General features: G+C 41.6%; 1 protein-coding gene across 5 annotated transcripts in view; it reads left to right on the top strand.

Moving 5' to 3' along the window:
* Smad5 (SMAD family member 5) overlaps positions 1-26,954 on the top strand; it is a 46,751-nt gene that overhangs the window by 4,579 nt on the left and 15,218 nt on the right. Inside the window, exons 1-4 of one of the 5 annotated variants that reach the window (XM_021650828.2) lie at positions 2,701-2,851; positions 8,142-8,320; positions 21,070-21,640; positions 26,527-26,778. In XM_021650828.2, the coding sequence (XP_021506503.1) occupies positions 21,238-21,640; positions 26,527-26,778 (655 nt within the window). In that variant the 5' untranslated portion in view covers positions 2,701-2,851; positions 8,142-8,320; positions 21,070-21,237. Of the gene's footprint in view, positions 1-2,700; positions 2,852-2,903; positions 3,234-3,339; positions 3,488-8,141; positions 8,321-21,069; positions 21,641-26,526; positions 26,779-26,954 lie in introns of those variants that run through there. The other 4 variants (XM_060380594.1, XM_060380595.1, XM_060380592.1 and 1 more) reach the window with 4 other exon arrangements.

Here is a 26,954-nt window from a genome sequence, read left to right as displayed (position 1 = left end):
TTTCCTGAAAATTGCTTACTTCTTGGATCAGGAAAAATTTAAGGTGGTAAGTAGGACATGGATAAATAAACCCTTTAGGCTAATTCTATTTATCAAATAACTAATTTAGTTAGTTACTGAAAAGAACTAGAAAGAAGGGGTCCAATTTCTTCTTAAAGTGAATTTAATCAAATACAAACCATTTGGTGTTTGAGGCTTTTTGCCTCTGCCCTTTAACCCTGAGGCTAGGTAATTCTTACCTGAAGGAGGACATTCCATACATTTAGAGCAGCGCTTCTCAACCTGTGGGCCAGGATCCCATTGTGGGTTGAATGACCCTTTCACAGGAGCTTCCTAAGACCATCAGAAAACAGATATTTGCATTACAGTTCATAGAAATAGCGAAATTCTAGTCACGAAGTAGCAATGGAAATAATTTTATGGTTGCTGGTCATCAGAATATGAGGAGCGGTATTAAAGGGTCACAGGGTTAGGAAGGTTGAGACCTGCTGATTTAGAGTATTTATATCATCGCTGGCCTCTACCTGCTAGGTTCCCATGACCATCCTGCCTGGGACAACAGAGGGAGTCTTCAAACTGCTAGGAGGGTCGTCCTTCTTGGTTGACAACTGCAGGCCTTAATGATGTAGAAACAGATTTCTCTACCAGTAAGGAAAATCAAGCACGGAAGCTAGTGTAAGGTGAGCTCCCTGATCAAGTGACAGTCTAACCTTGGAAATGTTTTCTTTCTTTTTTACCAACCTTGATGTCCCACTGCCTATAGCATCTGTTCAGATCACCTGTCTGTCCTATGTCTGTTCTTAGACGCAGTTGTTTACCCAAAGCAAGGCTTCCTTATGCCTCTGGCAAGCTTGAGGATTAGACTTGACTGTGTAATTCGTGACCCCTCTGATTTCTACACCCTGTGAAGTTTAGATTACTTCTCCGGAAGAGTTCTACTGGCCGCTACAGTTTCCATCCTCCTTTCTCTGTTATTACCTGTTGCAGCTGAAGGCCTGGCCTGAGCATACAAAGCCACCCAAAAGTCTGGGGTCTCTAGTTGATTTGATCAGTATGCAGCTGCACAGTTGAGGAAGTGAAACAGTTGATTCTAGGGCTATAGCCATGATTCTGGGCAGGACCCCAGGGCTCACAAAGCGTCCTTACAAATATGCACACAGTTTGTTTGTGGAAGGATTTTTACTAGTTGTTTGAAGTGAGGAATGGTGCTGATACACTTAATATTCAACAAAGCCCTATGCAAACATGAATTCTTAAAAAAGGGCATTCTTTTGGTAGGGTTAGAGGTACTTCTGGGAGTCGTAAATCCATGCCAGGCTCCAGAACCCATGCCTTCCAGAACCCATGCCTTCCAAGGACTGGAAACATTAGAGCTAAACAACAGAATCAGTAAGCACAGCAGAGTCAATGCACACAGAGCACTCGTTCAAAAGTTTATGATGTAGTAAAGACATTTAAGACGGAGACCTAAGATTGTGAATTGATAGCCATTACCCTTAATTGAGACCATGGGTTTATTTTGTTTGGCTTGGCTTGTGCCTGGGTGAGTCTTCTCTATGTCTAAAAACAGAAGGGCAGGGAGCCGAGGAAAGAGACAAACAGGCAGCTGATCAGATAAATGTGATTTTCTTTTTGTGTAAAAAAGATACATTTTCACCTTCTTTGCAAAGCCAGAAGATCTGTCTGTCAATACTGGGCCCATATTCCCCCACTTCTTGCTGCTGATAGTTGGCTACTGTCAAAAGCCGCTACCTTTCTTGCTAGGAGTCGATGGTCTATAGTTGTTCAGCTCTGACCCGGCTCTCTTCTGTCACCATTTGAGAGGGGCCGCTTCGATGAAGCATCTTTGCGGCATTTATTTAATCTCTTCCAAATGGAATAACGTGGAAACTCCCCATTTGTGTATCAAGTGAGGTGACCTCAGCGCAAGCCACGGAGGTGTCAATAAAGGTAATGAGGAATTGCCAGAATTAAGGCATACCGAATTGGTATTAGAGGATGCCCAGAAATGGTTAAAAATAGTTCCAATTTGTTTAAAAAGAACACGATAGACATTTTTGAACACGTTTAAAAATAAACACAAAATTATTTAAAAGCTTTCCCTTGCTGTCCAAATCAGGTGCCCTTGTACAGATATCATAGTTCTTAGAATGCTGACCCTTTGGGGAATTCGGAAGATAAGAGAAGCAAGACAGCTCGATTAGGATGGAGCTGGCCTGTGGACAGCATTTGCACCTCCATGCCTTCACTTGCTGAAGCTTGAGTGCCCAAGGCCCTCCTTGATTCTAGAAGTGGGGCAGTGTTCCCTGAACAACTGGGGTTGTGTCCGGTGAAACGGACAGTCCTCCTGAGCTTCTGGTCCAGCCTTGTCTTCATCTGCATCTGCGGAGGAGGATTTTTCTTTGGGCGTGATGTTATGGCTGCACCTAGTGAGCTGTATATATGATGCGCAGAAATGTCTCTATCTATTCGGATTTATACCACAAATCAACGAAAACGGCGAAGTTGTAGCTGAAGATACTTTTTAAGGCTTTATATAGGCTAGAAAGGTCTCCAGCGGTCCACAGCGAGGATAGTCGTTTCGTTCGAAGGCGGGTTAGTTCAGCTAGCGCAGCGCCTGCAGCCAGCGCCATCGGCAGGCCCGCCGGGGGACGCAAAGGAGCCAGGCCTCGGCCATTCCCGACGCGCATGCGCAGCCGCAGCGGCCCTCCGCCGGCCCCCTCCCCCTCGTCATCCGGGTCCCGGCCGAGCGGGCGCCGAGCGCTTGTCCCGCGGCCGAGCTGCTAATAAAGTTGCGGCGCGTGCACGGCGCAGCGACGGCTTGAGGAGAGCGCGCCCGGGCGGCGGGGAGGTGAGCGAGGGGCTCCCGGGGCGGGCGCTCGGGACCCGACGGGGGGACCCGCGCGGCGGAAGCGTCCTGCGGCCCGGGCGGAGGCCTAGCGGGTCCCCGCGCGGGACCGGACGGGACGCCGCGCGGCCTGGGGGAGCTGGGAGGCCTGGGTGCCGAGGAGGCCCCGCGCGGTCCCCCGGAGCGGACGAGGCCCGTGCCGCCCCGGCGCGCCGAGCGGTGCAGACGGCCTAGGCCGAGCCCGCGGCCCGCCGCTTTGTGTGTGCGAGATAAGGATCCGCGCTTATCGGTGGGAATTACACTCCGGCCCGCGGCGACCCGCCCCTGCGCCCGCCCGTCACTCCTGGGGACGTCGCAGAGGTTCTCGCGCTTCTCTCAACTTGGTGTGAGCAACCCGAGCAGCTTTTGTCTGTCGCCCGGTCCCGGTGGTTAATTTGGGCATGCGTGCCCAAGTTCACACTCTACCCCCCTCCCCCTGCCCTGGCTCCTTTTCGCCTCTCCGAGGCGCTGGCTGCGCCGAGGTGGGAGCCCCAGTTTTGAGAGGTGGCGGCGACCGTCCCAAGTCGGAGTATGTCCAGTAGCCACGGCGTTTTGGTTGCAGAAGGAGCTGGGGAGGATGGATAGTCGATGTATTTGGAGGTGTGCCAGCTTGCCGAAGCGTGTGTCCGGACTCCGGTTTTGGTGGCACCGGCGAATGGAGCCCAGGCCAACCTGGAAGCCGGGAATGGCCGAATACTCTAGGCTAGATCTTTATCTTGATTGTAAAGACAGTGTTTCCTGAGCAGCTGGAGGTGGTTGGGGGGGTGGGGGTGTGCTCCTGGCTGCTTTTGCGTTTAAATGGGTGTGGTGCTAAGTATATCTTGTTTATCTTTCTGTGGAAAAAAGGTTTAGAAGTCTGGTGGTTTGTCACATCGTGTCTGTTGCCTAGTGCCATCAAGGGTGTTCCTATCTAGCAACAGAGGCTGGGTGATCGGTGGAGTTTGTTGGTTGGCTCCAAGGAAGCTGAGAGAAAAGTGTACCCGTGATTTTCTTTTCTTTCTGACACGTTTGCTTTGCAGACCTTGGAACTCGGGCCAATCCTCCTGCCTCAGCTTCCAAGTGCTGGGATTACAGGGGCGAGCCATCACCAGTCTGGCTGTGTTCTTCGTTTTTAAACGAACAGGGCTTGGATTTTCTTAGTGTATGGGAGTTACCATTAAAGTTGAAAACCCAACAGGTTTCGTAACACTCAGTTAACTAACGTTTTTGCTAGATGCCAGCCCATAGTGCCTGTTGTAGGAAAACGGTTCCTACCTGCAGCAGGACAGTTTCACTCTCTGGTGCTTTATCAGGAGATTATGTCCCACATTTTGTAAGGAAAGAGTTAGTGGGTTCAGTAGTAACAAACTACATTTTTTTTTATCCCCTTTGATAATGTCCTTTCCCTCTAAAATGAACCCTGTTATTATAAAAATCCAAAACAACTCAGAAGAATCAGTCAATCAGAATCTAACCTATATAAAGTTTGTACATATTTAGAAAAAAAAAAAGTAATTTTGTAGCCAGGCATGGTGTCCCACACCTTTAATCCCAGCATTTGGGAGGCAGAGGCAGAGGCAGGTAGGTATGTGTAGAGTTCCAGGTCATCCAGGGCTGTGTAGGGAGGCCTTGTGTGAAGAGACATCTCATTTTGTTTACAATTGCTTAAACGGTGGTCTCCGTGGCACCTCCCCTTCCCACCGATGCTTCCTCACTCAGTCTTTTTAAGGGCTTAAGCATCTAGTATCTTTGTTGCAAATGCCTTTAATCATTTTGTCACTTGTTTTAGGTCATAGGTGAACCTTCTCAACTGACTTTTTCCCTCCTTCCTTCCCCAGGTAGGAGCTCAGGTACCCCCAGGCTGGCCTCAAACTTGCTGTGTAGTCCAGGTGACCTTGAACTCCGGCCTCTGCCTCCCAAATGCTAGAGTTACAGACTGTACCTTCACATCAGGTTGTTTATTGGTGGTTGGTTGGCTTGCTCTTAGCTAGCTGGAGCATCCATAACTTACTGCAACAAACAGTAAGTTTTCCATGCAGCCATATGATAAGATATGATATTGTTAAAAGAAGGGAAAAAAGCAATGAGTAAAATGTTTTTGTGTGTTCTATACAGTCTAGCAGTTGCTGCTTATCTGGCTCACTGTATTGGTTGCCATAGAAGTGGGTAGATGGGTATGTTGCCTTTCTTTTCCCTCTGGCAGAGTCAGCCATCTATTGCAGTGTGAGACAGTGGCAAAATGTTGTTAATGAGGTTTGAATCAGATTGCTGTGTGCTGCTGTTGTGTGTAACATGTTGTAGTATTATTAAAAGTTGTGTTGTGAGGCAAGAGAGAGAGGTATGTAAATTCTTCTGACCCTCTTCCTTGGGCTTTAAATCCTGGCTGAACCCTCAGCACATTAGACTACAACTGTAATTATACCTGGGCAGCCTGTTTCCTGTTTTCGTGATGGACCCAAACATCATGATTTGCAGCGATGATCTCTTGCCCTTTGTGTTAGAGGCAGCATGCTTTGCCTACTGAAAACAGATTTGTAGCTCAGTTGTACAAATTTCTTTCCAATGTTTTGAAGATTAGATAGTAAAATTATACTGTTTTACTACTTAGTAACTTGTATTGAAATTTAATTTAAAAATCTTTTTCATATGCATACTCTTCAATGGCTTCTTGTGTAGATTTTAATTTACCAATGACTTGTGCAGTGTGAATCAGGAAATCTCTTGTTTGTAACTTCTCAGTGTTTACTATTACCAGATGTATATGCTGGTTTAGGCAGTGAGAACCACATCAGGGCTAAATCAGATCCTTCCTTCCTCCAGTTCATCTGTCTCTGCATCACGTTTATTTCTAGTCAAATGTTATAAGTGCTTTGTATTGAGAACATTGTGTTTCTTTAGGTGTTGTAGGCACCTTAGGTCCTCTGGTTTGCCAGTGCTGCCTGGGGTCAGGCCCTGGAGCCGGTTCCCTAGTTGTAGTCTGAGGAGTGATTCTTATCTTCACTAGGTGACAGTCTGGAGAAAAACAGGGAAAGTAGGTTCTAAGAAAGCTGTGCTGCACTGGTTGTTTCTCATCAAAAAAGATGATGAAGACCTTTCCCCTCAAGCCCTGTTGACCTGTATCCTTTTACACCTTGTTTTTCTACTTCTGAACTTACAGTACTAGCAATTGGATTTTCAGGGCAGGGTCATCTAGCTTATTGCCACTACCATATATCTTTTACCTGCAGCCAAAAATTTGACTGTGACATGTATGTTTACATTTAAGTCTTTCAGAAGAATTGCCAAAAGCTTGGTGGTTGCTAGGATTCTCTAATTTCCCAGTCTTTTATTTTATCTTATTTTTTTTTAAGACAGGATCTCACTATGTAGGTCTGGCTGTCTGTGCCTGGATCTCACTATGTAGATCAAGCTGGCCTCAAACTCACAGAGACCCACCTGCCTGTGCCTCCCTAGTGCTGGGATTAAAGGCGTGTGCCACTGTCTAATTTCCAAATCTCATAGGTTCACATATTTCACAACTTGGAAAGATTTAATTACAGAACAATAATATTTTTCATACTTACTCAGCTAGTTCTGGGTTCTTTGTGCTGCTCTCCTTTATGCTGTTTTGTGTCACATTGCAAGTAATGAAAGCAGTAAGAGCCACAAACACCCAGTGTCCTTCCCACCTTCTCATAACCAGTGCTTCAGGAGGCTGACATTTTGCAATTTTAACTTTGGTCTCAGAAGATTTGTGCTTTCATGGTGGATTTTGTTTTTCCTGAAGTGGGGTCTGCTTTTTTTCCTGGGTGGTGGCTGCATAACGTGAGGTCTGATTATCCTGATTTGTATTCCTGGGTAGAAGGGACACTGCAGAAATACTTGAAAGCTGTCTGATTTTGCCCCGTATTTGCATCTTTCTGTTCTCTTGGCTGAGAGTCTAGTTAACTCATTGACAGTTCCACTCTTAAGAGTTGGGTGCAAATTAATGACGACCAGAACTTGTGCGCTGAGGTGCACAAGATGTGGATGACGTCATCAGGATTTTAGAATGGATACTGTAGAGTGACAACAGCTAGCTTCTCTGCCGCAGAAGTACATGAAGAGCAACAGTGATTCTGTTGTAATGGAAAGGAGAGCACTGAAAAGTAGACTGGCCAGCTGTTCCTGGCCTTGTGCCTACAAGCCTGTACAAGCCCCAGTCTACTTCTGGTGGCAAGGCAGGGAATCTGGCAGGCTCTGTGGGGTGAGTGATACATCTAGACCAGGCTCTGCTTAATTAGAGGACTTACAGAAGCAGCTGAAGCTTAAAGGGTGGTGAAAAACGTGAAAACAGAACTCTGAATGTGAGAGGTGAAAAGTAGAGACAACTGTGGGCCCAAAAAGAGTGAGCAAAAATTGTGCTCCTAGAAATGTCAGGACCCCATGCTCATCATCCATAGGGCTTCGAGAGCTTTTCAGAACCTTGTATGTCCGTTTAAATTTAATTTTTATATATGTAAGTGTTTTTCCTTCACGTACATGCCTAGTGCCAAAGGAGCCCAGGGGGGATGTTAGAACTGGAGTTACAGTTGGCTGTGAGCTGCCTTCTGGGTGCTGGGACTTGAACCTAGTTCTCTGCAAGAGCAGCAACCAACTGCTGAACTATTTTGCCATCACATTTTGGTGTTTTTGAAATTGGTAGTCAGAGTTGGGGAAAATGGTGATTTTTTTTTTTTAATCCTTTCTCTAGGAAAACAGTGAGGTGTTCATGTGATTGTAACTTTTCTCCCTTCTTAGATTTTTTTTTAAGAGTTAGATTTATGAATCTAGAGGAGCCATGGGTGCCTATTTTCTGTTTTGTAGATGCAATCTACAAGTTCTGAGGTAACTGAATACCTAGGTTTACTATCTTAGGCAGTGGTGGTAGGTGTCTCTCCCTGTGAGCATTGGTAGCCACTGACTGTTTATATTAGAACAGAAGGGTAAGAGCTTTTAAAGCTTCATCCTGACTAACCTAGAAAATTAACTTGGTTGTGAATTTTCAGGTGGCTTGCTTCTAGTAACCTGATTCTGAGCTTCTTGGTTCCTGGACTTGCTACCTAATCTGGGATTCCTGTTTAAAATGTGGGAAAGTTTTATTTTGTTTTTGAGATGGATCTCCCTATGTGGCCCTGGTTGGCATGGAACTCAGTGTAGACGAGCCTGGCCTCAAGCTCACCAAGATCACCCTGCCTCTGCCTTAAAGGTATGGGCTTTTTTTTAAGATTGATTTTTAATTCTCTCTCTCTTTCTGTGTGAATGCACATGATTATAGGTGCCTGTGGAGGACAGAAGAGACCGCCCCGTCTTTTAGAGCTGGAGTAGTTGCAGGTGTTTGTGAACCCCCCGATTTGGATGTTGGGATCCTCTTCAAGAACAACTTTGAGCCATCTTTAACCTCTGAGCCATCTCTCCCACCCCAAGATGCCTATAAAGAATTTTGGGAAAAAAATGGTATTGTAATGCTGTCTCTTGTAAGAGAATCCATACATGTGGAAAGTGTGTGTGTGTGTGTGTGTTTAAGGAATGTAGAAAAGCTTTGTTAACCTTAACTGACATCTACCAATATGTGTAGGTGAGTAACTAAATGTAAAGAATCCAGGAAAGTGTTGTCACATGATGAGTCATCACTTCACGTCTGTAAACACAAGCAGTTGCAGAAATGTATGACAGGGAGTTGCATAGAAAACCTTGGAATACAAGTCCGGCCTCCTCTGCATTGGAAGTAGTGTCTACTACCTGTGAGACACTGTACAACAAAGTAGCCAGGGTCACATGCTTTCATTCCCAGCCCATTTGTGCCGTGATGATAACTGTTCTCTGAGACATGGGTTGAAGGCTAGCCTGACAGCACCGTTGCTTATCCAGAAAACTGAAAGCAACTTTACTTGATGTAGACCCCATGTAACATCCTGACTCAAATCTGTGAAAGTCAGATGGCATCAGAAGCCCAGTGAAGATGGTTAAGCAGAAGAGTACTGAGGGAGATAATCTGGCTTTCTGTCAGACGAGTCAGGAAATCCTATGAGCACAGGGCTAAGGAAAAGGCATCAACCCCACTTCCTCAGTAGCACTATGGAAGTGAAAACCCAGATGTTAAAAGAATTTGTCTTGGGATGTGGCTTACTGTCTGTGTGCTTATGAAACTTGTTTTATATGTTTAAAATTTAAAAATTATTAGATGTTTTTATCATGCATATTTACATTCGTGGGTCAATTGATGGGAACTTGTGGGTCCTTGTGGAGCATTGGTTTGATGGAATAATATTGTCAAGAGTTTGCTGAAAGCATTGGGGGAAATTTGAGGAATGTTTTTTGCTTGCCTTTTATTTTGGGTTGAAGCGGGAAGAGATGTTTGAGCAGAGAGTGAGGGAACTGCTGAGCTGTGTGCATCAGTCTGGAAAGAATGTTGGAGAGTGGGTTCTGTGTTGGTTAGGATGAGGGACGAGCTTGAGTTACTAACACTAATCTGTGTTAATATGACTTTATATGATATTGAAGTGCTCTGCAGCCTAGCAACATTTTATCCTTATATTTAATATGTATGTCATTAAAGTCCTGACCTTTGTTTAGGCTCCTTATCAGCCTTTCCAAGTCAGCTGGTGACAAGCCCCATTCTTCAGTTGCTCAGGCTGACGCCTTGGAATTATATTGACTTCTGTTCTCATGAAGCCGTATCTCTCCGTTAAGAATCCTGTTGTCTCTGTCTGCGTCTTGCCACACCAGTACTGGCACTCAGGTGCTAGTCACCTCCTCCTCTCTATTAGATCATTTCAACTGTAAGCACACTAATGGAGCAAATCTTCGTATGGGTTTGAGGCGGGCCTCACTCTGTAGCTTTAGGGGGCCTGGAATTGTTATGTAGACCAGATGCACCTGCTTCTGCCTCCTGAGTGTCAGTCAGAGGTGTGGGCTGCCATGTCTGGCACCAGAGTACTTCTCAACAAATCAGTCAGTAATTGTGCCTTCTCAGCTGTCTTCCATGTTTGACCTACAGTAGAAACTGAATCTCTTACTGCTGCCATGACTGTTCTGCTTCTCTTTACTCTTTGGTTCCCATTCTTACTTTCTCTCCTACTCACTTTATTTCCAGGGAACAATGAGTTCCTTGAATGTACCTTTCCCCTTAGGGTCTCTGCATTGCTTTATAATGGTTTTCACTTATTTTCTTTGAAGTTTTGGTTCATTTGGTACCTTCTCAATGAGGCTCAGCCTAGCCATCTTATTTGAAACAGTACCTCTCTCCACACTCCCATTAACCTTTCTCTGCACCCCCTGATTTTTTCCTTCTTAACATTTTTGGATTTTTGATACAAGGTCTTGTTATATAGCCCTGAATATTCTGGAACTCACTATGTAGATCTGACCCATTTTGAATTTGTTGGGAATACAAGCCTGCCACCACACTCTGCTAGCTGTTGCCTAACAAGCATTTTGTATGCTCTCCACTGCAGTCAAAGTTACAGGAAGAAAAGGGTTTTTGTCCTTGCTCCCTTTACCCCAGACAGGGTTTCTCTGTATAGCCCTGGCTGTCCTGGAACTCCCTCTGTAGACCAGACTTGCCATGAACTCAGAGATTCACCTGCCTCTGCCTCTAACACTTCATCTCACAAGTGTTAGAATTAAAGGTTGTGCCATCACACCCCTTTCACCTGTGTTCCCAGCTCATAAATAGTGACTATGAAATGAGTGACTTAAAGCATTTACTTTTAAATATTAATTTCATTTTAAATTATCTGCCTTGGGATGATAGCCAAAGCTGAAATCTGTGATAAGGGTTGGAATTTAATGGTTGGTTCTTGAGTAGAATGTTACAGACAGAAAACTGCATTTGTAAAATCAGAGAACAAAAGATAGTCAGTCTAGAAAGAAATACATATTTTTAAGAATTGAGATCACGGGTGTTGCTTCTGGAGTTTCGCTGTCTCAAGGGTAGCACCTCATTTGCAGCAGTGACACACTGGGAAGTCCTGTGTGCCTGATTGAGATGCTCTTTTTTGGTCCCTTTTTGTCTCTTGATACCTCAAGTATATCTAATTACAGCTTAAATTTATATATAGTTTTTATAAAAACTGGTGTCTTTTATGCTAAATTATTCTGAAAGGAGATTGTGGACCATCTGCACTGTTCTCTTTTATAGTACCTGTGCAAATGATGTAGGAAAAGGCACCCTCATTTTCTCTTTCAACCTTGCATAATGAACAGACCGCATAGCCTGGCATCATACTCCTGCTAATTCTTTGAATGCTGAATGGTAGCTCAGAGCTAAGACAGTCAAGGCTCAGAGTTGACCTCTGACACTTTCAGAAGTAGTTTGCTGCATATTGTTTCTATTTTCCTGCTGACTTGGGATGCAGTGTTTACAGAAATATTTTTTAGTCTCGTTTGATTGATTTGTCTTAAATTAATTTTAATCTAGAAATGTATGTATCCCTAAATAAATTAGAGGAAATAATTTTGAAATATGAATGTTTTCTGATTATATGTCTTCTTAGTGAGGTTTGTAATATGGTTGAGGCAGGTCTATACTTAGGTTTTAAAAAGTTGGATTTTTCCTTCTGTTCAACAAGTTATTTACTTACTTTTTTGTGGTGCTTAGGATTGAGCCAAGTGCCTTGTACAAATGCTCAGCTATATCTTCAGCCCAGCAGTAGTTCTTTGTTTTCTTTTTTTTAAGTGTGTGTGTGTGTGTGTGTGTGCGCAGTGTACATTTGTTGCTGACTAAATGAAAACAGATACTGTTTTTCCTCAGGAATTTACATTCTCTTGTTGCAGATTGAACAGATAATGTGAACATAGGTATGGAAGTGCTGTGTTTGAGGCAGTGGATACCTTAAGTCTGTAATAGAGAGGTTTCTTAGGCCGATGATTCAGAGACTTCTTGGAAAAGAGGTATTCGAGTTGCAAGTGATGTATATGGGAACTTTTGTAACATGTCTGTAATGTAATGAATTGTTTTATATAATGCATGAATACATGGCTTCTCTCTACCCCGCCCCTGTTTTTTCTTGTGCTAGAGATCAAACCCACATATTCATGCTTTATCTATCACTAGCCCTGTGGTGGCTCTTAGTTTTAGAAGGCTTTCACTTGTGGCTTAGGGTCCAGTGCATGTCTGTGGGCTTATATATATCTTCATAAGCCACACACAACATATACAATGCCTATATCAGGTCATGGTTTTGTAATTGAAGTAGCACATGTTTCTGTCTGCTCAGTCGTTGGCTTTCTGGGCTTTCTGGGGTAAATGCTCAAGTATTGGTGAGACCTCTTGTGGTGCTGTGAATAAAAATGGCCCTTTTAGGCCCATATATTTGAAGGCTTAGTCACCAGGAAGTAGCACCATTTAAAAGGATGAGAAGGACTAGGAGGTATGGCCTTGTTGGAGGAAGTGTGTCACTGGAGGTGGGCTTTTAGATTTCAAAAGCCCATGCCAGGTCCAGAGACTCGCTCTCTGCTTAGGGATAAAATGTAGCTCTCAGTTACTACTCCAGCACCGTGTCTGCCTGCATGCCGCCATAGTCTCTTGTCGTGATGACAATGAACTAAATCTCTGAAACTGTCAGCAAGCCCCAATTAAAGGTTTTCTCTTATAATAGTTGCCTTGGTCATGGTGTCTCTTCACAGCAAAAGAACACTGACTAAGACAGAAATTGGCACCAGGAATATTGGGGAATATTGGTGTGATAGGTCTGACCATGCTGTTTGTTGTTGGAACATGGACTTTGGGTTAGGAAAACAGTTGACTACTTTAAGCAAGGTTTAATGAGCCACACTCTCAGGGACATGGAAGACAGTGGTGCTGAGAGCAATGTAGATCATGATGGCCCAGCTCAAGAGGTTTCAGAGGAGAAGAATATTTGTAAGTTGCCTAGAGACCATCCTTGTCATATTTTGGCAAGGAATGTGGCTGATTTTTGCCTTTGTCTTAATAAAATGCCTGAAGCTATTTGAAGAGCTCTGGCAGAAGAGGTTTCAAGACAACCTAGTATTGACTGTGTCCTGTGGTTATCAGTAATCACTCTTAGGCAGATCTATAATGAAAAGGAGAAGCTGGGCAAAGAGAAATATAATGAAACTTTTGGTTTCTTTAAAAACTCAGTTATGCTATGTAAACATGTTTTTGTTTTAATCCCAAGTGTGGGATTTTAGTTTGTCCTTTACTTTGTCCACAGCTGGTAATTGCCTCGTGTAGGGCCGTGGTCTTTGCTGGCTGGAGTTAGTTTAATTGTGAGGACTCTGAAGAGTATAAATTTGAGAGCCCAGAGAGAGAATGTGTGGTGGCTTGGAGGAGACAGATGGAGAAAGAAGGTGTCTGATTACTTCGACTGCTGGTTATCCTGGCTATGAGATTGGTATTGCCCCAAAGAACCCAATGGCCCTAATCAGTAGGAACCAAGTCTAAAGAGATCTATGTCCCCTCTCCCCACTAACCTTCTGTCTCTCTTGCCTGGAGTTGGAGGGTTAGTGGAAAGGAGTTAGAGGCATTAAGGGACCCCAAATAAAGTAGAGTTTAAAAAACTATCATCTACAGAGAACTATACAGTTTGAGGAGAAAAGGAATAACAGAAAGTGTATTGGAGCTCAGTGAGATAAAAAGCCTAAAGAAAATCCTTTTGCTAAATGAAATAAAGGGAGTAGCCACTTCAGGACAAGACCCTACCCAACTAAGCTTCCACCTTGTGAAAAGGAATTCAAGAAAAGAAAACCATTGAAAACAGAAAGCTAATGAAATGTATTTGAACTAAGGGGCCATGTTCTATCCCCAGCAAGCAGCAGAACTTGGTAGCGGTGGCCACATAGTTCTAGGTTTAGAGTCAAGGATACAAGGAAGGGGTTGTGGAATCTTCCTCCTTAGCTAAGGAAAGCTGCTGAGGCCAGGTTTGTGTAGGGGTGTCCCTGCATGGAGTCCTAGAAAGGTCAATGTGTGAAGGTATAGCCTGTATTGTGTTGGAGATACCAAGATTTTGGAGGTGCCAGAGTTGTTTTCTACTTCCAAGGAGAGCTACAGGGTATAGAATCAGCTTAAGAGAAAAAAAGTGTGTTGCAGGCAACAAGACTAAAAGGATTGCTTTGACGTCTGACATGGAGATGCAGAGTTTGGAGTGTGTCCTACTGGCTTTTGGTCTTGCTTAGTCCAGCATTTCCTCACTATGCTTCCTTTCCTCCTTTTTGGAATGGTAATGTATATTTTGTGTCATTGTATGTTAGAAGTATATGATCTGATTTTGATTTTATAGGGGTTAAGAGATTGCCGTGAGTTTTATGAGAGACTTTGAACTTTGGACTTTTAAACAAGGTCGAGAATGTTATAGTCTATGTTTTGAAGTTGGACTGGATGCAGTTTTGTATTATGATATGGCTATAAGCCTATGGGGTACCAGGGAGTGGAATGTGGTGGTTTGAATAAGAATGGCCCTCATAGGCTCATATATTTGAATGCTTAGACACAAAGCATTCAAATTAAAGGATTAAAAGGATTAGAAGCATTAAAAGGATTAGAAGGATTAGGAGGTGTGGCCTTGTTTGAAGAAATGTGTCAAACCCAAGCCCATTGAGGTGGGCTTTGAGGTTTCAAAAGCCCATGCTAGCCCAGAGGCTTTCTCTCTGTCTGTGGGTCAGGATATAGCTCTCAACTAATGCCCCATACTACCTGCATACTGCCATGCTCCCCATCATGATGATGATGGACTAATCCTCTGAAACTGTCAGCAAGCCCCAATTAAATGTTTTCTCTTACAATAGTTGCCTTGGCCATAGCGTTTCTTCACAACAATAGAACCAGTTAAGATACTTACAGTCTTGATATAGAAGGACATACTGCAAAAAAACTAAGTATAACAAAACGTCAATGAAACAGTCTCAGATGCAGATGAAAGACGGTATTTATTATAACAACCCTTTTCTGATGTACCTGAGGCTAAGTAACTAACTTCCTGCCATGATCTATGTTCAATCACATGTTCTCAGGATTGGATCTGTCAGCTCTACTTCCCAGACTGCTGGTAGGAGAGAAGAGGCTAATGGCTAACAATGTAATTATGTATGCAGACATAATGGTTCTCTAGGCTTTCAGGTAGCCAGGCACATGGAGTTTTAGGAAGACAGACAGTAGACCATGTGCCTCTGGGACGATGGTATATCCCAAAGATCAAGAACCCCCTGTCCTTTCTACCTTACTTACCTTTCATAGGCCTGTCCTATGTGTGTCCATTTCTATATAGTAAATTTACATATGTGTTTGAGTTCTTTGAGTCAGTCTCACAAATTAGTGTAGTATCAGCAACATTACGAAAATCAATCCCTCTGAGATTTTAGCTGGCCTCAGAGGGGACAGGGAAATCTGGTGATTGTGATCCTTCAGCCTGTGAGATCTGGCTATTTTCCAGTACTTAGTGTAATGGTGACTTCTGCAGCATTGCTTCTTGAATTGTGCAGAAACCCTGTCCTGTGCTTGGCAACCCCAGTGTTCTGGGTTGTAGGATTACAGAGGAACTTGATGGCTTTTCTCTTCACACAGGGAAAGCTTTCATTTCCTGCTGACCGAGCTCAAATGAGGGAAGACTGGGTTAAAGCTGATAAGATAATGAGAGATTGTGCTAAATGTTGTAAAAACTAGTTTGAAAGTATATGGAACTATAATTCTTGGTTTAAACTATACAATCATTTTTAAAGCAATGAACAATATTTTGGAAAAGTCAAAGGAATATAAAAAGTAATAAAGGAAATCCACCGAAATGGAGACCTGGCATTTGAGTTGTGCTGCAACATGAGCGATCTTAAAGGTATAAACAACTTGCTGAGGTATAATTCATGTTTCATACATTTCATCATTTATAGAGTACAGTTAATGAAGCAGCTTGTATTGTTTAGGAATTACAACAAGGAATTTTAGACTATGCAATCATCGTTTAGAGTATTTTAGTTTCTGACAAGACTGTGCATTAGCAGTCATTCCCAACTGCCCCTTTCTTCAGACCCTGGTGACCTCTGATCTGCATTGTTTGTGGATTTACCCATTTGTTTCATAGAGGTAGCCTCATGTGACTGGCTTTTTTCGTTCAGCAGTATGTTTCAAAGTTTATTCCTGGCATAGATTCTTTAAATAATTCACTTAACTTTCTTAATATCTATATTTCACTCAAAAAGATAAATCCAAAAACCCATCCTCTTAGATTATCTAGGTAACTAAGTATGAGTGAAGTCAGTGGTGTGCCCCAGTAGCATGCTACAGTGAATGCAGTAAAATACACTCTCCTGTGCAACCTGGCTGTTGGCAAACAGAGAAATGATTGTGCGCTGTCGTGATACTGTTAGGTGAGAACTTTGCTTCATGTAGTCACTGCCTCAGAAGTTTCCACCCAAACGGTGTAGCTCCAAGTCCATCAGCAGTAGTGGCTCTTTGTATCAGCTTTGCTCCTTCCACAGCAGCAGGTGAATATTACGGTCAGGTGTGCTGGTGGCAAAGACCAAGTCATTGTACCCATCAGGTTACAGGCAGTTGTGAGCCGTTAGATGTGCTAGGAACGAAACGAGGGTTCCTGCAAAACCAGCAGGTACTTCTAAATGTGCCATCTCTCCAGCCCCAGCAATTACCTTTATAGAAAGGAAGTTATTAAGGTTCTTTTTCAAAAGTGCAAACTCTTAACCTTTGTGAGTAACCAAGATCCCTTTGTTGCCGACAGTGCCATACTCCAGGCCTTCTGACAGACGGTAGCAGTGACAGCAGTGGGCAGAAGCGCTGCCACATGGCTTGGTCACTCTGTGGCACTATAGTGGTCAGGGAAGTGCTCATTTAAAGTAAAAGCACTTACTGGATTTTTTTTTTTTTTTTTTAAGAATTAGGAAATATTCCTTCAGTGGATCATTTTTTAAAATTTATTTTTATTTTATGTGCATTGGTGTTTGCCTGCATGTATGAGAAGTATGTCTGTGTGAGGGTGTCTGGTCCTCTAGAACAGGAGTTACAGACAGTTGTGAGCCGCCTTATAGATGCTGAGAATCGAACCTAAGTCCTCTGGAAGAGCTGCCAATGCTTTTAATTGTTGCCATCTTTTCCTATCCCTACTTCTTGGATTTTACTGTGAAAAGAAAATACTCAATTTTGGGGGGAAATACTACTTTATAAACATGCATTAATTGTTAAGATAAACAGTGAATGAATCAGTGTGAATGAATAGATGTAATTTTCCTCATAGAATAGTTAGCAAAACATCCTTCAACATAGCATTTACAGCATTAGCATTAAGTTTTTATATTTCAAAAATATGTGTGAAATATGTATCAAGAGTCAAGTGTGTTGGCTCATACCTGTAATCTCAGTGCTCAGGGCAAAGGCAGGAGAATCAAGACTTCAGGGCCAGTTTGGGTTATATAGTGAGACCCTGTATCAAAAACATCCTAAATATCTATATCTTGAATCTTTCTGTCATCTTTGTGTACATATGTGTATATATTTGTATGTGTGTCTGTATTTCCACCAAGGGTTTCTGTTAATCTTTTCATAGTCAAATTACTCTTGAGTTGTTTTCATATGAGTATAAAAGTAGTAGATTAAAAAAAAAAAACTCAGCATTCATATAGATGGACCCATGGGGATAAAGCCATCCATTGGGCCTGTTGCATCACTTGTGCATTTGGAGGCAAAGGAGACCTCAAATCTTGTTGATGTTTATGTTGCTTCTTTGCCATGAATGATCATGTCTTTTATTTCTGATCTGAGACACTTAGCCTCCTTAGCATGCAAAGGGTGAACTTGGACTAATCTGACTGACAGTAAATAGGACATTGAGTTTGTCGTGAGATGAAGCTTACAGATCTTATAGTTACCTATCTGTAGCCTCATGTCATCACCTACATTTAAGATACAGTTTCAAATTCCATGAAAGGCTTTTAGAACTCTTAGGACCAGTAGAAATCTCTAAAGCACCCTGTTAGTTTTGCATATTTTTGATTATCATATAAATGGGATGATATGCTATGATATGTAATTTTTTCTTCATTTTTTTATCTGAAGTGCAGTAATATTTTGTGTCTGGAGTGATATATTACATTGTGTGAATTCATTTCCATGATTTAGGCTTTTACATACTGTGGACATGTTCTTTTTTCCTTGGGTTCATAGCATTCGTTTATGTCAGACATATACCCGGAAATAGAATTGTTGGACTGTAGGCATCATTGTTTAGCATTCCTGGATGCTGTCAGACATTTTCCAAAGTGGCCGAACTGCAGTGTATGAGAGTTCTGCTTGGTCTGTATTATGAATCCCTCCCTCCAACCTCTGTGGCATAAGAGCCCTTTGTAGCTAGGTCACATGGTAGTTTAATGTTTAGTTCTTTGGGAACCTTCGTAGTAATTTCCATGTGGCTGTAGCAGTTCACAGTCCCACCTGCAGTGAGCAAGAGTTCTGTCATCCCCAGTGTTTGTTGTTTCCTTGATGACAGCCATTCTGTCTGAGTAAGACAGAACCTCCAAGTAATTTTAGTTTGTATTTCCCTGAGGTCAAGGATGTTGAACACTAAAACAAACACTTAATGGGCATTTGTAGTTCTTCTTTCGAAAACTGTCTTACCATTTCATTAGCCCACCTCTTGATTGGGGGTGATGCATTTGGTGTTCATATTTGCAGGTCTTTATTTCAGGTATCAGTACCCTGTCTGCTGTGTACTTGCTGAGGAGTTCTTCCCCGGCTTGTAGTCTCTCTTCACTGTGCTAATTGTACCTTTGCTGTGCAGAGCCTTTTGATTTCACATCAGCCCAATTGTCAATTCCTGGAGTATTTCCTGTGTTGTTGGAGTCATTTAAAGAAAGTGCTTGCCTGTATCTATATCTTAATGAGTTTTATCTATGGTTTCCTCTAGCAGTTTTAAGAGTTTCAGGTCTTGATCCATTTTGAATGTTAATATGTAAATTTCATGTGTCATTTGATGGCTGTAGCTGTGTGGGCTTATTTCTGGGTCCTGTATTCTACTGCATTGGTTTACATGTCTGTTTCCTGCTAGTAGCTAGTAGCATAGAGATTTAGTTCTTTGGCTCTGTGGTATAATGTGATGTTGAGTGTTGTGATGCTTACAGCATCCTCCCCCCCCCCTTTTTTTTTTCCCTTTATGGTTGCTTTGGTTATTTTGAGTCTTTGGCACTTTGGTGAATTTCAGGATCTTTTTTAATTTTTTTATTATTATTTTTTTTTAATTTCTGTGAAGAGCGTGATTAGAATTTTTATGGAGATTGTGTTGCATCTGTAGGATTTTTAGGGCGATAGGGCCATTTTTACAGTATTAATCCCGAGACTATGAACATGTATCTAGTTTCTTCAGTGTCTTTATAGTTGTATTTTTAGAGATCTTTTTCCACCTTTAGTAGATTTCTTCCTCACTTTTTAAAAGCTATTCTGAATGGCTTCTTTCTTGGCATGTTTGTTATTGGTACAAAGAAAAGCTATTATTTTGTGTTTTGATTTTGATCCTACTTCTTTACTGATTGTTCAGCAGATACAAGGATTTTTCTTTTGGAACACTTAGAGTTTTTTAAATATGGGACTGCTGTCTGGAAATTGGGACAGTTTGGTTCCTTTTTATTTGTATCTTTTTCATCTCTTTGTCTTGGCTTATACTCTGGCTAAGACTTTGAGCACTGTGTTTAGGAGTATGGAGAGTCTTGTCTTGTCTCATGCTCTAGACATTGAGCACTGTGTTTAGGAGTGTGGAATGCACCCTCTTGTCTTGATCTCAGCTTCAGAGGGTGCTCTCAAATTTTTAAAATTTTCAATTGGCTTTTATTGAAAGATGACTGCCATCTGTAGTCATCATTATGTTGACATATGTTCAGGCTTCAATTCTGCAGTAATGTTGTACATTATCAGAGGTCTTTTCTTCACCTCTTGAGATGATGGCATGATTTTGTCTTTAAGTTTGTTTGTATGCTGTGTTACATTTAACACTTAAAAATATGTATATGCTGTTGAGTTATGCATTCTTGGCATGATACCAACATGGTATGGTGTGTTATCTTTTTAATGTATTCTTGAATTAGGCCTGGAAGAAAATTTTATTTTTTATACAATTTTATTTTATTATTATTTTAATATTTTTATTTATTACAATTTATTCATTTTGTATCCCAGCTGTAGCCCCACCCTGATCCCCATCCAATTACCCTACCTTCCTCCCTCATCTCCTCCCATGCCCCTTCCCCAGTCTACTGATAGGAGAGGTCCTCCTCCCCTTCCATCTGACCCTAGCCTGTCAGGTCTCATCAGGAATGGCTGCATTGTCTTCCTCTGTGGCCTGGTAAGGCTGCCCACCCTCAGGGGAAGGTGATCAAAGAGCCAGCCACTGAGTTCATGTCAGAGACAGTCTCTGTTCCCCTAACTAGGGAACCCACTTGGACACTGAGCTGCCATGGACTACATCTGTGTAGGGGTTCTAGGTTATCTCCATGAATGGTCCTTGGTTGGAGTATCATACCCCTGGGCCCAGATATTTTGGTTCTGTTGTTATTGGTGATTTTTGTCTAATGTTTAAGGAAATTAGTCTATATGGTTTACTTGTTAAGCTTTCACCTGGTTTCAGTATCAGGTAATGCTTCATACAATGAATTTGGTAGTATTTCTTCCCTTTCTTGATTAAACATTCTTTAGTTGACGTTCTTTTTCTAAACATTGTCTTGCTGTTCAGTCTTATTATTTGTAGTTGACGCCACAATGATCGACAGGTAATTGTACCCACTCTCAGCACTAGAGCACCATGGTATATAGCTTCCTCTTGTAGGAACCTCTTCCTTAAGAATTGTGCTTAAATTTAGAAGCCAGTAGTCATTGTAAAGTATAAACTAACATTTTGAGGAATTGCGTAACATTTATTTTCTGAATAGCTTCAATATTCTTTGTTCTAAAAATATATAGTTGACCCTTTCCTGGTAATGCTATGTGTTCGGCTGTGTTGGGCAGTTGGTACAGCTTATGGCAACTCTTCTTCAGAGTCTTCCCACCTTAGACGCTCTTTCAACCTCTGATTTGCAGTTGAATTATTTGTGTTCTGAAAAGAGTGGCTAGAGGAACTTTTGAAATATTTTTGTTTTCTGGTTTTATGCTTTTTGTTTTACTTTGAATGCTTTTCTACTTTAATTTACAATAACAAACTTTTCACGTCTGTTGACTAGTTTCTTAGGTTGAATTAGGCTCCTTTCACCCTCTCTTTCAGGACTCTTACCAATGAAAGAAGCATATGGCTCTCGTAAAGTTAAATGTCGCTCTCCACCCTCCACGTGGATCTTCTGCTTGAGACCTGCATGTGATTTTCCACCTGTGCGCGACACTTTTCATACCTGCTGACTTTGATTGCAGACAAGTCTCTGAAGAGTTGTATCAAATGACGTCAATGGCCAGCTTGTTTTCTTTCACTAGTCCAGCCGTGAAGCGATTGTTGGGCTGGAAACAAGGTGATGAGGAAGAAAAATGGGCAGAAAAGGCAGTCGATGCTTTAGTGAAAAAGCTGAAGAAGAAGAAGGGTGCCATGGAGGAACTGGAGAAAGCTCTGAGTAGCCCAGGACAGCCAAGCAAGTGTGTCACTATCCCCAGGTCCTTGGATGGACGCCTGCAGGTGTCTCACAGAAAAGGCTTACCCCATGTTATATATTGTCGTGTTTGGCGCTGGCCTGACTTGCAGAGCCATCATGAGCTAAAGCCATTGGATATTTGTGAATTTCCTTTTGGCTCTAAGCAAAAGGAAGTTTGTATCAACCCGTACCACTATAAGAGAGTGGAGAGTCCAGGTAAGTTTCAGCCTACTGAGAATTAAAAACAAACACCAGCATGTGTCTCACCGATTTGCATATAACTAGGCTTATTAGCTAAAAGATTACGTTAACCTTTATATTTAGTTTTTGTGGAGTTTACTTTCTCTGATAGCACCCATTTCTTTTCTTCTCTGTCATGCTAAACACGTTTCCTGTTCACACCAGATTCTGCTCCCTCTACTTTGTTGTCACACATCATCTGTTTTTCTGTTTTTCATTAAATTATGTTTACTTTGTGCATTCTGTGTGTGTGTGTGTGTGTGTGTGTGTGTGTGTTATGGCACGTGTGGAGATCAGAGGACAACTCTTGGGAGTCGGGAGGTCTTTCCTTCATCTTAATCATTCTTCACTGTCTAGGATAATACTCTTTACTAGCTGTTTGTAGGTACAGTGGTCAGTATTTTTTTCTTTTTCTTTTTTTTTAGTGAATTGATTGTATAAGCTGATATCTTTGTCCTTTTATTGCTACTGTAGCAGAATGCCTCAGACTGGATAAATTCAGTCTACTGAAAAGAATTACAAAACCAACATGTATCTCCCCAATTTACATATAACTATTATTAACCTTTGTTAAAGGTTAACCATAGAAATTCTAGAGGGTAGAAAGTCCAGGATTAAGTGACTGTAATGTGAGGGTCTTATTAGCTGTACCCTAGAACAGCAGAATAGCACATGAGTGTGAGTGAAACAGAGTGAAAGAAGAAGATGTATAAAGAAATGTGTTTTCTTTTTCCTTTGGTGCTGGCATTAAAACCACAGTCTTGTACTGTTAGGCAAGTGCCATGCTATGGAGCTGCACGCCAGCCCAGGCAACCCAGTTGACTAACAGGGAGTCCACTCCACAATGACAGTCTTTTTACCTTTTGTTAGGCCCTACCTCCCAGCTCTGTCATGTCGGGAGTTAAGTTTCCAGCCCAGGAACTTGTCAGTATAGATTCACCACGCCAGCTAAGACACTCGTTGGATTCATTAGCTAACTGTTGCTACATAATAAATAAATATGTAATACATAAGTAAATACATAATAAATAAATCTGTTGCTGCATAATAAATAAATACGTGTGGTAGTTTCAACACAGTGCTCATTTATTACCTTAGTTTCTGTGGGTCAGCCATCTAGTCACTCTTAGTAACATCTTTTGTGAGTTTCTAATTTAGGTGTTGCTCACAGCTGGCTTTATCTTGGGAGTTCAGATAGGTAGGGGGCTACTTTCAAGCTCACTGTGATATTGACAACATTTAGTTCCTGTACAGGCCATTGGACACTTGCTTTCTTTTAGCTGGAGACTGCCTTTATTTGCTTTAGTATGTGACCTTCTTTAGTAGTTTACCTTTATATTTGTTCTTAAACTGCTATTCTTATAATATTAGATTTTTCTCTTTCCTAGACTGTTTCTAATAGCCTGCATGCTATGATGTTGTGTCTTTTAGAGAGCTTTCTGCAAGAGGGCATGAATTCTTACATACTATGACCACACCTCCCCATTACTTTGCCCATAATTATGTTGGTTAGAAGCAAATCATAGGTCATATGGTTAAGGGAGAGAAATTATCCAATTACACCAGTACCCAGAGTGTCATCCATAGTGGAAGAATTGTGAGCCTGGTGTGATTGAATGTGGAGACTAATAAAAAACTAGCGGTGACTTGTGTTGTTAGTTGCAGTTCAACTATGAACTTTAGAGTTGCTGCTTTATCTTTGAGGTGGGTCTCAGTTTCTTGTGAAACCCAAGGAGAGATAGTGTGAGAGAATTGAGGAAGAAAGATCAAGGCAGATTGAATGGAAGAATATTGTCTGAAAAATTCTCAAGCTAGGTATTTGCCAGCAGTACATCTTAAGATTTCTGTCTGTCCCTTCTCACGGCCAGGGTGTAATGACAGTGGCCAGTAGAATCATCTTTCTTTTAGTCCACCTTCTCATTCCATTCAGCTAAGTCTTAACTTATAGCGCACAAGGAATATATAGTGGAACAAGAAAATGTTGCAGGAAACAAAAAACCCACAACAAGATGGGTGGCATAATGAGCATAGAAAAACAAGGCCAGCCTAGGTGGTCCAGTATTTAATTGACTAGAAAGTACTATCTGATCGTTAGGACTGTGGGTCCTAGAGTCAAGATTTTACTATGTAGTTATTACCTGTAACCTCAGCAGGTTACAAATCTTTCTGTGACAGGGATAGTGCTCTATAAGATAATTAACGACCTTATAGAGTTGTCAGTGAGATTGGGTGAGTCACTATGTATGTAAGTGCTTAAATATCATGTTGCCCAAGCTAGTTTCAAATCAAGGTTCATTTCTCCGGAGGGATCCAAATAGAGCATATGGGGAGTGGGCAGAGAGGAAATTTTCAAGCAAGTAGCTACTTAGAATTGAAAACTGCAAGAGTGCAATGGCCAAGTGATTAGAATAAAAGATTGCAAAGATCTACTGATGAAGTTTTAGTTTAGCATGGATAAAGGTATTCTGAAAGTTTTCGGAAAGAAAGAATAGGGCACATTTAAAAAAAAAAACCTTAAAAATCTAGATTATTGAATTTTTTAGTGCAATTCTGGATTTTAGAAGTGAAGCATTGTCTTCAATAATCCAGAAGGAAAATAATGAGGTGGATTTCTGTATACAGAGAAATGAAGGGAAGCTAACTTTGTACATAGTATCTCCATTCCTTCCTTAGGTAGCAAGCAGAGGGCAAAGTCAAGGAAAGGGGACCTAGCCAAGAAACAGTCCTAGCAGCAGCTAGGCCAGATTAGAGCAGAGGACTGAGTAATCCAAAGGAACACAGGAATTCCATAGTCATTGGATTCATAACATCTGAAAAAGTGCTATTGACAGGCTCTGACAAGTGTGCTAGAATACTGGAAATATTAATGGTATATACTTTAAATTAAAGATATAGTACTGTTTAGGAGGAAAATACACAATATACTTGACTGCACAATGACTTTTCTATGTATTTTTAGATATAGATAGCATATGGATGGGTATGAGTTTATGTAGTACCTCTATATGTAATAAACACTAGGTATTGATTGAACCCAAATTTAAAAAATATGTATTTGTGTTTTTATGTCTATGAGTATTGTATTTTGCCTACATGTCATGTGTATGCCTGGTGCCTGAAGAAGCCAGAAGAGGGCATCAGGTCCTCTTAAAAGTGGAGCTTTAGACTTTTATGCTCTGTTTCGTGGGTGATGGGAATCAAACCTGGGTTCTGATGAACAAGCAGTGCTCTTAACTGCTGCATTATCTCTCCAGCCTCTTCACCAATTTTTAATAGATTAAGGAAAGAGGGAGGGTTAGACTAATATAAGAAATCTGCTTCAGCCAATAATAATAGCACTCTGAAGGGTGAGGCAGGAGGCCTACCGTGTTTGATGCTAGCCTGGGCAACAAAAGACCCTGTTTCACCACCCGCACACACTGACAAAAACAGTTGACTCATTTGCCATAAAAGTAAGTCTATAAATGATGTCATAGAATTAGTAATATCAGTATAGCATACTGTTCAGCAGTGCACAAAGTAAACAAGGGCTGTGGGAGTTACAATGGGCTAGGCTCGAAAATGCGTTTTGTTGTTATCTCTCACTGCATATGCTTAGAGTCTCCTCTCTTAACTCTCCACATAGCATTTTGTTATCTCTCACTGCATATGCTTAGAGTCTCCTCTCTTAACTCTCCACATAGCATTTTATATGAAAATAAAGTTTTATAATCATTTGCAGAATTCTCTTACAAATGTAAGAGAATTCATAATTTCACTAAGTTTTTCAGATTGCTAAACAGCTAAACATAAATTCTTACTACTTTCTGTTCTGCTCTCCATTGGCAGCTGCCTCATCTTTCACAATAGCAGTTGTTAACACACAATAGAGCAAAATATTTGTGGGAGTTATGTACATATTTACCATATAGTTCAGTAAAATTTAAAATAGCAGCCCAAACACTGACCACAGGATCCTCTGGTTTTCTTACGTGTTTCCTTCAGAGAAGGGAAATGTGACCTGGTCAACATATATATTTGATTTTGTTGATACTGTATACTGAATCAAATTGAGTTCTTTCTGTTTTTCCTGAAATGGAGGCACATTGTCAACTAAAAGTTGTAAAAGAGATGAATTGCTATTTTTTATTAGTTTCCTGCAGGGGAAGACAATCAGTTACTGTGATGATAGTCCGGATCTTTAGAGAAAGTAGTCATTTGTATAAAGGAAAACACACTTGTTTAAATGCTGAGAGACTTTTATGCATGTCCTCATGATTGTGGTTAGAGGACTGATTTTGAGTGAAAAGCTTTTCACTCTGGAGGATTGTTGTTTCATTGTTGCTTACCAGTTCTCTAGGTGCTAAACAGCCCTCTGACTTCACTATGAAAGTGCTCCAAGTTCTCAGGGTGCAGCATGCTGATCTCAGCTTCCCTCCCTCATCTTAGCATCTATGTAGATCAGTGCTGAGACCAACTGACTCTTTGCTCCCCTCCTGTCTACCTCTTTGCTTACTCCTACCATTCTCATAGGAAACCCTCTTGGTCCAGTCGGGTGCTGTCATTTCTACAATACTTGTTTGATACTGCACTGGCTGGACATGCGCATTTCTTGAATTCTCACTTAGTTGTATTAAATGCTTCCCACTAAGGCTGTTGTTAAAATGGCTTATGAGCTACAGATGGAAAATGGGATCCCTTTTGAATTTTCATACAGGCTGAATGCTAAAGGGTTTTGGTTGACTATGATGTAAATACAAACCCAGATTCTACAAAATAGCCCCTCCTAACAGTACAGTTTAATCAGAGCTTACCTGAGTCTTTCCCACTAGCCCCTTAAGGGTTCCTGACTATCTGATAATCCATTTTTGTTTTTCTTTCAGTCTTACCTCCAGTGTTAGTGCCTCGTCACAACGAATTCAACCCACAGCACAGCCTTCTGGTTCAGTTCAGGAACCTGAGCCACAATGAACCCCACATGCCACAGAACGCCACGTTTCCAGATTCTTTTCACCAGCCCAACAGCACTCCTTTCCCCTTATCTCCTAACAGTCCCTACCCCCCTTCCCCTGCCAGCAGCACGTACCCCAACTCCCCAGCAAGTTCTGGACCAGGAAGTCCATTTCAGCTCCCAGGTAAGATGATAACATAGAAAGCATCATCTCTGAGAATGGGCAGCTGTTTTAAGTGCTGGTCTTCTGAATAACTGTTGGTGACATATGCTTTAAGACTTTATATCCACAAGAAGTAGATTTTATTTTTCAAGTCTCAGATGTTTAAACATCTGAAAATAGGGGAATTAAATACAGAT

Source organism: Meriones unguiculatus, chromosome 3, assembly GCF_030254825.1.
Source record: "Meriones unguiculatus strain TT.TT164.6M chromosome 3, Bangor_MerUng_6.1, whole genome shotgun sequence".
NCBI classification, from domain to species: Eukaryota; Metazoa; Chordata; class Mammalia; order Rodentia; family Muridae; genus Meriones; species Meriones unguiculatus.
This window is presented reverse-complemented; position numbering and strand designations above follow the sequence as displayed.